The following is a 13,589-nucleotide window of genomic DNA, read 5'->3' on the forward strand; positions in this document are numbered from 1 at the left end:
AATAACTCCTTCACAGTCTTGCTTGTTGTTTCTTCCTCTACAATACCCTTTTCTCTACTCATACAACCATCATCTTTGTTCAGGCTGTCATCACTCATCTCCTGAACTGCTGCAAAGGCTTTCTCAATTAGTTCCTCCTCACTCCAGTCCATATCCACACAGCTTCCAAAGTGATTTTAAGTGCAGAGCTAACTGCATCGCATTGAAAAAGAAATCAGCTATTTTTGATTACTTTTATTTATTTTTAGTTTGATTACAGGATTAAGCTTTCCTCTTTAGGAAAAGCTAGCCCTAAAATAAGCCAGACTAGCATAGTCTCTTAAGCCTAGGTTTCCTATAGATTTAGCAGTAAATTGAGAAGACTTTATATTTAGTAGCAGATAATTTAGACGAATAAAATAATCATAAGATAATAAAGTTTTTCAAAAGGCTAACTTTCCCTTTCTAGCAGAAAGGGGGGTTGACCAGAGGCCAAGTTCTCCTTTCTGGCAACTGGAGAAAGGTTAGCCAGAGGTTAAATTATTTGTTCCAGTCTTAGTGGATGAGCTCTTTTTTTCTTAAGCTAAAGTCTATGTCGAATAATGCAATATTCTAAGGAAGATGGTGGGGTGACAGCTAACCACTCACCACAAGTTCCTCTTTAACAGTATACTTTCTGGTTACAAAAGGTATCACCTTCAGGAAAGGACTTCTGGCATAGGATTAAGAAAGTCTGGGAGTAGCTATTGTCCAATACAATTATGTTAAAGTTTCTATAATTTATCAAATTCCTCATTTCTATTATAAAAACCATCTCTGTAAAATCACTTCTGGTCTCTGACCTCTGATGAGTCAGGCGATCTGGTTTGAAATGCAAATGCTAGCTTTGCAGATTAAATCATAGATGGCTCAGTAACTTTGTCCTCAGTTTCCTTTTTATTTCAGATAATCAATTTTAACAACTATCCTAACTTAATAAACTGCAGCGAGTCCCATTGTTGCTAGGCTGAAACAAGCTTCTCTGGTGTTTAAAGCCCTTCATAAGTTTACCTCAACCCGTATTCCCAGTTTCATTATACATCACTACTCTTCCCATATTCTATGATTCCAACAAACTGGCCTTCTTTCTGTTCCTTACACACTACCTTATATTTCCCTTTTTTTTGGCCTTTGTATGGTCCATCCTCCATGCCTGGAATGCAGTCCTTCTCTACCTCTGCCTCATAGAATTTCTTAAAACACAGTGAAAAAGTTAGCTTCTATAAGAAGACTTTCATGATTCCCTCAGATTACTTGTACTCCTTCTCCCTAATTACCTTGTAATTTTTTTCTGCATATATTTATTCTGTATCTACCTATGTATAAACTTATTTTTTCCAACAATCCAATGCTACTTGAGAACAGAGGTTGCTTCATTTTTTGTCTATGTATTCTCAGTTCCTGGTATAGTCCCTGGTACATAACAGGTATTTAATACATGCTTACCAATTGACTGATTGATGTAGACATGTACAATGTACATACGTATATTATACATTTTCCATGTATTAACAATTGTGAAGGAACCTACTTTCATAATTTATCATTTTTAAAATGTGTCATAGAATGGTATTATTTGACTTCGGAAGGTAGGGAGTTCCAATTTCTGAGTGAATAGTCCTCAGTAGAGGAGAATTAAGATGTAGCTTGTGTGTCTGGGTAAATTATGTATCTATCTTTTTTGTCTGTCCATGAACAGTGTTCAGGGTGGCAGTGGAAGGCAAGAAAGACAGATCCTTTAGGTGTTCTCAAAGCTAAATGAGACCTACATCTTAAAAGTACCCCCTCCTTTTTTACACCATGAACTTCACTTCAGCTGTAAAAATATGTGAGTGTATTTTGGCATGAATTGTTAGCATCAGAAGCTGATGTAATATAAATTTAAATTTCTCATGCTAATGATCAGTATCTCAAATTTCTTCAAAGACAATAAGAGGAAATAAACAGTATAAAATATGGTCTGTGATAGATGAGCTGTGAGGAATGATTACATTTGTAAAAGATTCCACAACCCAAATCCATTCTTCACTTTCAATTTTTATTTGCCTTTAGGCAATTATGTAACTATCACAGATTATGTTAAACATCACAGAGCTACTACTGAAGAAAGAATACATGTTTTACAAAGTATTTACACATGAAATTTTTAAGTGGGGGTATTTTCTGAAATGCTGAATACAGAAACATTCTGAGCAGCATGTTGAAAATAAACTATACCAGAGAAAAAGTCCTGTTCTAAAATTTACTTAATGAGTACATCAAGGATCAATTCATATATTTCCCAGGGTTCTGCATCTTTTAATGCCAGCTAAGCAATTTCATATTTCTAGGGTATCTAAGAAAGTATGCAACACAAATTAACTCACTTTCATTTCATAAAGACTCCAATGATGAAATCTGTGCATTGGAATCTGTTAGAAAAAGAGTCAGAAAGAACTCATGCATGCACAATAAGACAAAACCGTAAAAGAATAAGACATATTTTTATATAGAACACAGACTACAGTTCTAAAAAAGCTTCATGCAATGAGAAGAGAAACAAGATACATGCCATGCAACTTGTTAGCATGCTCTAGACAAATTTTAACTCATAGACACAGCAGTGAAAAGGAAAAAATCAAGACAATTTTATTTATATACTTCTTTTTCTTTTAAAGATTCAACTGTGTTTTCAACTCAATAATGTTTTAAACCCCGAACCTATGTAACATTTTTGCCTTTATTGATACTAAATTTCATGTTGTTTATTGAAAATTATATTCTGAAATCTTTAAAATGTATTTAATACACTGTAAAGTTTTTGAAATCCTTCATGTTTATTTATTTCTCCAAATGCCAGTTCACACAAGGAGAAAACATCCAAACAGTATTTTCACATAAATACATCATCAGTCCAACTAACTGTATCACTGAAACTCGTAAGATTTTTAGACATTTTATTGCTTTATTAGGTAACTACTTTGTTCTTCTAGTCTGTCTTCTTTTCATTCACAGTTTTCCTTAATGCAAGTGTTGAATAGAATATTTAATTACTGGTTAGAAGTCCTTCATATTAATCCTTTATTTTCACTATTTTCAATATCTCTATATATCAAATATCTATGATATCACTGTGCAAACCAGATTGTGATTCCTTTATAATTTAGAGGATAGAGCTGTGTGGGGCAAAGATAGATTAAACGACTTGCTCATAGTCACATGGCTTATGTTAGATGCCAGGATTTGAACCTAAGTCTTCCAGACTACAAATAAAAAACTCTATATAGAATGCCATGCCGTCTCTCCCTCTATTTTAGTACATGTAAAATAAGAAAGATTTAAAAACAGGTGCAGAAGTAAATACACACATATTTGTATATATGTATACATGTGTGTATGTATGTATTTGTAATATGCATGTATGTATATATATGTGTGCGTGCATATATGTGTATATGTATGTATACATGTATGGCAGTGCTCATGATCAGCATTTATAGAAAGACCCCCATGGAAAATAATTGTAGCATGAGCGTCAGAAGTTGAGAAGATAGGGAAATTCTATCAATAACTTAATAAAAGCGACCATATTAAGTCAACATACACTTTGGTTTTTGGCAACTTCAGTAGCGGGCATGATGGAATAATACTTGAAAAAACCTGAAATATATATCTCAGGAGCAAGATATGAGAGTATTTAAAGGATTATAGGCTATATAGAAACTTTTATGCCTATATGTCATAAGTATCCTCTTCGAGAGAATGGGTGGGTTATACTAGACACTAAAAACATAACAAAAGAGAAAATTATATTTTAAGCAGAGAAAGAATAACTGACTATGGATGTGGCAACCATTTCTAAATCAGCCATCTGTTCAGTCAGACCACTAACATATTAGAGCAAAAAGCAAAATTAATACCAAACTAGAAAAAGAATTAAAATAGGAAGAAATTGTATGTTATTGTGGCAATTTCCACTGAACTTACTTAAATTAGTGATTGATGTTGAAAAATGAAATGGATAAAGGAACAGATCTTATTTAACACAAACTATTGCCATTTATACAATGAAAAGTCTAGAAACTTCCTCAACCAAGAAATACTCATTCTTTCAAAGTGAAGATATATGGCAGCTGGGATAACATCCATTTAGAATAGAAACATATAATTGAGAAACCATTAATAATCACTAATCCACATGCCTAAAATCAAGATTGACTAATAACAAATTTCTCATTTCTACAAAATTTCATGAAAATGATCTGTGCAATAAGAATATGAGAAGAAAAAAAAATTCATTTAAAAACTATACTATATGGCAGACCGTATCTTTACAATGACAAAATTGACTGAAAATTTTAAAGACAAGATCCTACAGTGCATACTGTTTGTTGAGTGCATTAAAAATAATTTGATTCAGTAGAGCAAAATATTACCCTAAAAACTCTTATTCGTGTCAAAACCATAAAAGATTCTTTGAAAGCTATAGTAAACTTTAATTAATGACCCTCTGATTATTAATATGAAATTAGGCAAAAGACAGGAAATTGTATGCTTATCAAAGGTTTTCATCATTTTCATGGAAGATATATAGTCCAGAGTTCTGATTTAGAGATAGATTCTCTATTGATTGTGACATCCTTCAGATGTTCCTGTTTAAAGATAACAATGTGGTGAATTCATCAAGCCCCAGAATCTTGCAAATTAATGGGAAGACTCATAGATGAAGAATTCTTACTGCCCAGATCATGTTATACAGTTGGATGGTCAATCCATAAAATTTGCCCATCAATGCAATGGTTTTCTTTGGAGACAATGAAAAGGTCCATGGTGGGCATCCGCAAGTTGTCAAACAGATTACTAATGAAGAATTTCATATGAAAAGCTTGATAAAGAATATCCCCAGGGGAGCTGTATGACCAGAAAAGGAGGTAGAGCATGAGCATGAGTGAAGAATGACCCCTGCAGCATGTACGTTCCACCTGTATCCATGAGATGTCAGAAATCTAAAGGAATGCTCCCAGCACAATGACTGCCTTGCTAAGCATGTATGGTAGCTTCTTGTAGTGTTTTCCCATCAGCCTGGTGCCTTCTTTAAGACAAAGATCAATAAGCATTTCCATCCTTTACTTCTATCTCCTATTCTCCACTTCCCTAAAACTTCTGCCTTTGTTTACAGGCTTTGCCATATGGACTGCTGCAGGTTAGGAGCCATAAAGAACTGAAAGAAAATGGCCAGGATGGTTACCATCCAGAAGCAAAAGTTGGAATCATATCAGCAATATCCCTTCTAGAGGTCAGCACATGCATTTTCCAGCCCACTGTACTGTCCATCTACAGCTCTGCTTAGTCTGAACTCCAAAGAACAAGATGGCCCTGGTGTTCTCCTGTCACATAAGCTTTCCAGCATCCTTTTATGTTTTGTATCCCCTTGTTACATTATAGGCTCCTTGAGAGTGGGCTGTCTTTTTTTTTTCTTATTTGCATCCCCTGGCACTTAGCACACAGTGCCTGGCAAATATTAGGTCCTTAATGAATGTTTATTGAATTGAAAAAATTCTCCATGCTTGGCTGTCAGGCAAGCCTCTTCCTTTTCTTATGATCACCAGGATTATCTATCTATCTATCTATCTATCTATCTATCTATCTATCTATCTATCTATCTATCTATCTATCAAAGTGGGGTGAGAATCAAAGTGAAATTTAAAGTAAGACAATATTTCAGAAAAGCTAGTAACTGGCAATTACACTCAATCAGGGTCTTGGAGGAGCTAGTCAGGAGGAGACTAAGAAAAAGGAAAATCCTTCCAGGAATCTGCTCCAAGCCTAAGACAAGTGTTTTTAGGGCATATAAGAGTGACCAAAGAAAATGCAAGAAAGAGGAAGAAGAGAAACAGGAAGTGTCAAAAGAGAATGGAGTTCATAGTTCATAAATCTAGGCCTGGAAGGGACCATTTTGCAGATGAGGAAACTGAGACCTAGCGATGTTATCTTACTTGCCCAAGGTCACAGTGGTGCTAAGTGGCAAGCTGGGATTCAGAAGAGATAGTCTATGAGGATCAGTGTATTTTCTGAAACCTCAATTTCTCTTCTCTAGTCAATTCCATCCAGCAGCCTACCATTTTAGTTCCAGATGATCAGTTTCTAGGCACTACATTATTATTGTTATTATTATATTTTTGTTGTTGCTTTGATTTCAAGTATGGGCAGATGTTGAAAATTTAGGGTTTGTGGGAAAATGATCTGAGCTAGAACAGTGTTGAGAATCACAGTCCTATTGCTTGGTGCTTCATGAACTTGCAACTACCCATCACTACCTATTAATTATTTTCACCTTCAAGGCCCAGATTTGGAATCATTATAGCTATGACTGATTTTGTGACTTGGAATACAAATCTTCCCTGTTAAAAATAGGTGCTAGAAGAGCAAATTTTCACACTGAATATAATTAATTGGCTATCTTGAAAAATATTCATATGCTCATTCCAACATAAAGGCAGATAAGAAATATAGGAGACTAGACAATATTCATAAGCAAAAGGTAATTTTAATTACAGATAGTAATGTTGAACACAAAGAAACTTATGCTCTTGATAAAGTCAAGGGCAAGTTGTACAAATTATAAAACCTCTCATTTTCAAGATTTTTAAAAACTATGTTCATCAATATAAAATAAATTTTGGTATCATTAACTCATATTTACTGAATGCCCCAAATGGGATTAGGGGAAGAAAAAATTTGCTAAGGCGAAATACCCCAAATTGCTAAAATCTTGATAGTAAACTCTTTTACTTTATTACCTAATGGTTAATACTGCAAAATTTCTATTCAATTGGAAACCATAAATATCAGTGTTTATGTCAGGTCTTCTTTTGTGAGTTCTCTTTTCTCCACGAATAATGCTTCAGTGAAGGGGACAAATGTTTTAATAAATATTCCTTCACAAAAAATACAACGGAAGTTGATTAAATGTGCAACATAAATGGACTCTGAGTCCTGTAGCAAGAACACGTCAAAGTTAAATGTTTCATATGGTAATTCTTCTTTCTTTTAGGAGAAGCTGTTTGAACCTATATGGCCTTGTGAGGAATGTACTTCAACATAAATGAGTAGGGGAATATTCATCATGATCACTGAATAAGCAAAATTAACTTGTATTGGAAAGAGGTCCTGCTTCAATAACAACAGCATGAGCAAAACTGAAATATTTTGGGGTAATAAAAATTATAGGGCTTATGAAAATTCCTTTGCTGCCTACACTGTGACTTAAATCATGTAAAAATAACATCACATGCATGATAATCCAAAAGGATCCAAGAATCTAGCCATTCTTGGATAGGTCGTGATGATCACGATAATACTCATACTGTTCTGGGCCAAGGAAAATGATTTTTATTTCAATGATTTACTCTAATGACTCTTCCCCCTCACCTCTACCTCTTAGCTTCCTGGCTTCCTTCAAGCCAGAGCTCAAGACCAAACATTCCATTTCAGACTCCTCCCCCTCATCTCTACTTCCAGTGCCTTCCCTCTGAAATCACTCCCCACCTCCCCATTGATGATCATAGTTGTTTGCATATTGTCGCCATTAGAATGTGAGCTCCTTGAGGGTAGGAACTGTGTTTTGCTTTTCTTTGTGACCCTAGAACTCAACATATTGCCTGGTACATAGTGAGAATTAATAAATTCTTGTTGATTAACTATTAAAATATGGGTTTCTATTAATGGTTTTAAGTCCTAATTATTCATAAATTATTCTCTGTCCGCCTCTGTATGCATACAGAAAGAATAACATACCCTTTAATTCTTACCATGTATCTTTTTTGATAGAACATCCTAAAAGAGGAGAAATCACTTGGCCAGAGAATTAAATGTGGATACTAGGAATATATTAAGCAAATGCAAAAGAATCCAAGCTTATGTGTATTTCATTAATAATTATTAAATTTTTTATTAAAGGAGATTAAGAGAAAGATAAATGAAACCATAAATCTCACAAACAAGTTAATATCTTAATTGAGTTAAACATTTCACCTGCCTTCCAGAAAAAAAAATTTCCTAAACTAATTAGACATTAATGACATATGCTGAATATACATTTTCAGCAAGCATTTCTTTAAAACACACACACAGAGACATACAAACACAAATACACACACACACACACACACACACACACTCCTGAAGGCCCCAAAACTAAAGCTTCTTTAAAAATGAGCTCTAGTTCTAAAACAGGACTACAGCAACATTTCTTTATGTAGCTCCCCTTAAATTATGCCAAAGTTCTTTCATTCTAGTGAATAATATTTTTTAAATCAGGTCAGAAAAAACAACTGGAGAAAACTACCGATTTGGGTCAAAATTGATTTTCAACACAATGCTTGGCACACAGTAGGTGCTTAATTAATGTTAGCTAACTAGCTAACTAGATAACTAGATAACTATTTCTCCCAGTGCCCAAATAGTTTGCTTCTTTCTATCCCTTGTCAATTTCACATTGCAGCAAAATGAAGTCCAGATGGCAAGTGCTGAAAAATGGATAACATCCAGTGACTGAAACATACTTATTATTCAGCAAACAAAAACCAGAAAGCAGAAACTCTGTTATAAATTCACCTTTTTTGTGCTGTGATACAATTGGTCAACAGTCCAATCCAAATTCTAGTGTCTGGACACTCCAGAAGGAAATTCAAAAAATTTAATTGGCTAATGAATATACTCTTGGGACCATTATTAATTATTAGCTCACCTGGAATTTAATAGGTATAAAACAGACCTGAAATTACAATGCATACAAATCCTTGACTTGTTTACAACAAGAGGTTCTGATCTGGTGAGATGAAATAGGAAAAAAAAGAGTTGAAAGGGTACAATAAATACAACAATGCCCACGACACTCACAAGAAACAGCGAACAAAACTGAATTTTATATGTAGACTCTCTCAGTTATCAACCCCTAGTCCAAAGAATGCCCACAATGTACTTCAAACAAGAAAGATCAAGGAGTACCTACTGGCTAGACCTTGTGTAAACTTACCACATCCCTCTGTTCTCCTTCTTTTGGAGTAAGAATTACAGACAGCAAAATGGTTCCCAGATCATGATCAGGATAATGTGGGTCTTTCAGAGTTAGAGTCACATCTGTTGGTCTAGGAGATAATAATAACAACTGATATTTACATGGTGCTTTAGAGTCTATGAAGTGCTTTATATTATTTCATTGAACCTCACAATAACCATGTGAGGAAGGGAGTATAGATCTAATTTTCTTCATGAGGAAACTGAGGCTCAAAAAAGGTTAGTGACTTGCCCATGGTCACAGAGCTACTAAGTATCATTAATTAGGACTTGAGCCTGGGACTCCATGATCCCAAATCATCATGTTATTGCTTTTATGAAACTCTCTAAATCAAAAACATGCAGATTATAAAACTTACTTGATGGAGTACATGAAATTTTAAGGGATATTTTCTATTGAACTTTAATAATTCAAATTTGTGCTATGGGTGCTACAATACAAAGCATTTAATAAGTGCATGTAGAATTGAGTCAGTGATTTAGTCACTATAATTATTCCCTCAATCTATATAGATTATAACTCTTCTAGGCCACAGTCAGCAGTCTTTGAGTTGGTGTGAACAAAACAATTAATGGCCCTGTGGCCCACCCTGCTGATGAGCCTCTCCAAACTTAGCTAAAGTGATCTTCAAATAACAAGCATATTGTTCATCACCAGACCTATACTCAAAGTCTTCCCAGTATGGCATGACCTAAGGAACATAGAGTCACCTCCAAGCTATGAGGTATCAGAGTTGGGGTCTCCTGCAGTCTTGAGTATTCTTCATGGGAATGAGACCATATCAAGAGGGTTTTCTTACCTGGTCACAAACCAAATGAGGGTTTCATTGACTGCAGCCCTTATCCTTTTTGCTTTAATAAAGTAAAATACATTTATTTTATGGAGAATTTTTTCGGTAAGGGGACGGGTAAGTGAATGTGCAGGTGGGTGAATACACTGGCAGAAGTATTTTATTTTCCCTTTCTATAATTCATGTGCCTAGCAAGAGGAAATATATGAAACTAAAATATAAGAAATATATCAGGGAGTTTGAGTTATATGACCCCTGAGGGTCTTTCTATCATCATGGTTTTATTTGCCCCTCCCCCAAATTTACAGTTTAATGTAGCCAACTAGTATTTATTAAACACCTATTGTGTGACATGTACTATGTTAAGCATTGCTGATACAAAGGCAAAAAATAGTCCCTGCTCTCAAGGTGCTCGATATCTAATGAACAAAATCAAGCTGAAAAATGACACAAACCTTACAGTGTTTTCTGCTTCTTTTTTGTACCATGGAATTGTATTGAATATTAGCTATAATTTTTATGACCTATGTCTCTCTGATATTTTTCAAGATTTCTCTTATAACCACAGCCTATAATTACAGGATACTGTAGTTGAAAGATCAGTGTACCAGGCAGGAGGAGAACCAAATTCTAGTGTCTGTACCTCCACCTGCCAACTCAGTGAGCTTGGCTAAATCACTCAATCTCTCTGAGGTAGCAATGACTGGATATGTAACTCCTCAGGAGGAAAAACCACTCCTTACATTTCATAGAAAGATGATCGGTATTCACCAGTGCTATTAGCATTTGGTACTTATATCAAGAAGGGACACATGAGGGTGGTAGATGACACCTTGTGGAGGGTTATGGAAGGGAAAAGAGGTCAAGCTGACACACACTATCAAGGGAAAGGAGCATGTCTTCCCAAGGAAAAGCATTTTTTGGGGGGTTACTGAATACTTTTATTCTGCACATAGAAGCCACTAAGGATCTGGCCTGCGGGCTCATCGGGACTGCATCACAAGGACAGGGCTCCACACATCAACATCAGGGTTGGGGGTGAGACCAGGTGATTCTATCCCAGTCACAAGATGATAAGGGTTTTCTGACAGAGAACCACATGTCAGACCATCTCTGGTGTAAGACAGTTCTAAGGAAGCAGTGAGAACATCCCAGAAGGGTGGAAGGGAGAGGGAAGTTAAGCAGCAGAGGCCCCTGCCCCCAAAACAAAACTGGTCTAGTACTTGGTGCTGCCCATTTTTAGGGCGGGAGTAAACTTCTACAGAGGTGACTGGCACCTGCGAGCTCATAGGCCTCCTGGCCACAGAGCTTACTTGGCCTGAGGGTTTCTGAAGTTCCTTCCAGCAAGTTTAGCCTTGCTGCCCAGCTCTTCCTCAATTCTGAGAAGCTGGTTAAGGAAAAGCATTCTTGATGTGAAAAAGGGCCTCTGGAACTTGGAAAGACTCATTAGAGGTTATAAAGAAATTGAAAGACTTGTGAGTCCTGGTGATGTTTCTACTATAGCTACTGATTAAAGGTAATAACCTTAGAAGTTAAAATACATGGAAAGTGAATGACTGGTTAAGAAAATGATGTTTGTAAACTGAATTTGGCTTTCTGAACCATGACATCAGAAAAAGAAATGATGGATTCATCACTATAGGTGGAATAATTGACTATTGGTGAGAAAGAATGTATTTGCCTGCAGTCTGACTTAGGTTAAGAAAGTTTTAAGCTAAAAAGGAATGGAGATAGAGAAAAATTGCTCAGAACCAGACAGCTGAAGACTAATACTAAAGGGGTTCTTTCTCCTAATTCATAGGAAACAGTGGAGAGGGACACAAATGATGCTAAAATACTCAATAGTCTATAGATCAATTTATATGGTATGGGTAACAAACAAATGAGCTAGAGATCTTAATATAAGGAATGAATTAACTAATGAAAAAGAAATTATTAATTACTTATGTGTAAAGCACTGAGTTAAGTAATGGGGATACAAACAGAAATGCATCTAGGATATGAAAGGAAGATAGAAACACAAAAGCTAGACAGTCCTTGTTCTCAGAGAGCTCGCTCATATTCTAATGCTGGGAGGCAGTACCTTTAATGAGATTCAGCTGTAGGAAGAAAAGAAAGGTGCAGTGATCTGTAGGCTGTTGGTGGCAGGGAAGATGGTGATGTGTATTCCTTAGAGTCACTCCCCTTAATAAAACCAAATCTCCTTCTGATAATCGTCTGACAGTGCCAAAGTGTTTGGTGGCTGTAATGTTCTTTTCAGGGCTTTTGGTAGCTGTGACTACTAAGTTAAAGTAAGGTCCTCCGTACTTTCACTGAGGTTTGGTGAAATAACATTCATGACTAGAATACACCAACAGAAAAGCAACGTCTTATTCAAAAGGAAAAAGATTACATAGGAAATGGTGTCCATATATCTTGGATTCTAAATCCTTGTATGAGAAATTTGATAAAAAAGATTTTTTTACTATTTCCTTTCTTACCCTAGATGCATTAACTTTGTGCAAAAGCTTTTCAAATTCACATAGTTCAAGTCATACAGTTCATCTTTGATAATTGCCTCAATCCCTTGCTTTATTATCCTACTTGTACAAGTGAAAAGTATATATCTATTTATTTTCTAATTTTAAAAATAATATAATCTTTAATATTCAGGTTATTTGTACATTTGGAATTTATTATAAAATAAGATATAAGATTTTGGTCTAAGCCTAATTTCTGCCATACTGATTTTCGGTTTTCTCTGTAGTTCTTACCAAATCAAGGTCTATTTCTTAAATAATTTAATGAATGACTTTCAAAAGAGAAAACAAATTGATAACAATCATTTGAAAACATGCTCAACCTTAATACTAATCAAAAAGCTACAAATTAAAATAATTTTCAGGTGGTAAGGTAGTAACCTTAAATCTGCTAAACAGGCAAACAAATGAAAAAACACACTTAAACCCAGAAGATTACAGAGAAAGAGGCACGATCTTCTTCCATTGGTAGTGGAATTGAAAAATTGTAGAATATTTTTGAAGAGCAATCAGTCAGTGCATAGTAAAAGTGATGTAAATAACTATATTCCAGGGTCCAAGAGTTCTGTTCTTGGAAGTGTTATGAAAAATCAATAGCAAAAGAATTATTTACAATTTTTTAGCAGCATGATATGTAATTGCAAAAAAGGGATAAAAAAATCTTAAGTGTTTAATACTAGGGGAATGGTTAGCTATATAATGGAGCATAAAGGTGATGTAATGCTAAGTAAATAGTAATGCTAAGTAAAAGTACCCTTCTATGTATCAGTGAGGTTTGATGAAATAAAATTTACAACTAAAATATACTAATGGAAAAGCAAAATCTTATTCAAAAGGAACATTACATAGAAAAAGGCAGAATAACATCACACAATTAATATAAGCAATTATGAGGTATAAAAAGAAATTTAGAAAAAGAAACCCAGAAGAATGGCGTATTCACTATGACTATACAAGACTAAAATAAATAAGAAATGAATGAACAAATAATTTTGATGAAGACTTAGAGGGAATAATGGATAACAAGGTTACAATATTAAAATTAATTAACTTAGTCATCAAGTTTATCTGGTTATGTTAATGCTCAAGTTAAACTTATAGTGAAATATTTTTTAAAGAAATGAGTAATATTGGGAGGTAGTGACCATATTACTTTACATTATATGATGGTTAAGGAAAGAAATGCTAGGCATAGTCAGATATG

At 34.8% G+C, this 13,589-nt stretch overlaps 1 protein-coding gene across 1 annotated transcript in view; it reads right to left on the bottom strand.

The window, feature by feature from the left end:
• The window catches only part of MCTP1 (multiple C2 and transmembrane domain containing 1), a 716,792-nt gene that overhangs the window by 307,042 nt on the left and 396,161 nt on the right, over positions 1-13,589 (bottom strand). Inside the window, exon 6 of the mRNA XM_036740827.1 lies at positions 9,035-9,146. Coding sequence (XP_036596722.1) covers positions 9,035-9,146 — 112 coding nt within the window. The remainder of the gene's footprint in view (positions 1-9,034; positions 9,147-13,589) is intronic.

Source organism: Trichosurus vulpecula, chromosome 1 (assembly GCF_011100635.1).
Source record: "Trichosurus vulpecula isolate mTriVul1 chromosome 1, mTriVul1.pri, whole genome shotgun sequence".
NCBI lineage: Eukaryota > Metazoa > Chordata > Mammalia > Diprotodontia > Phalangeridae > Trichosurus > Trichosurus vulpecula.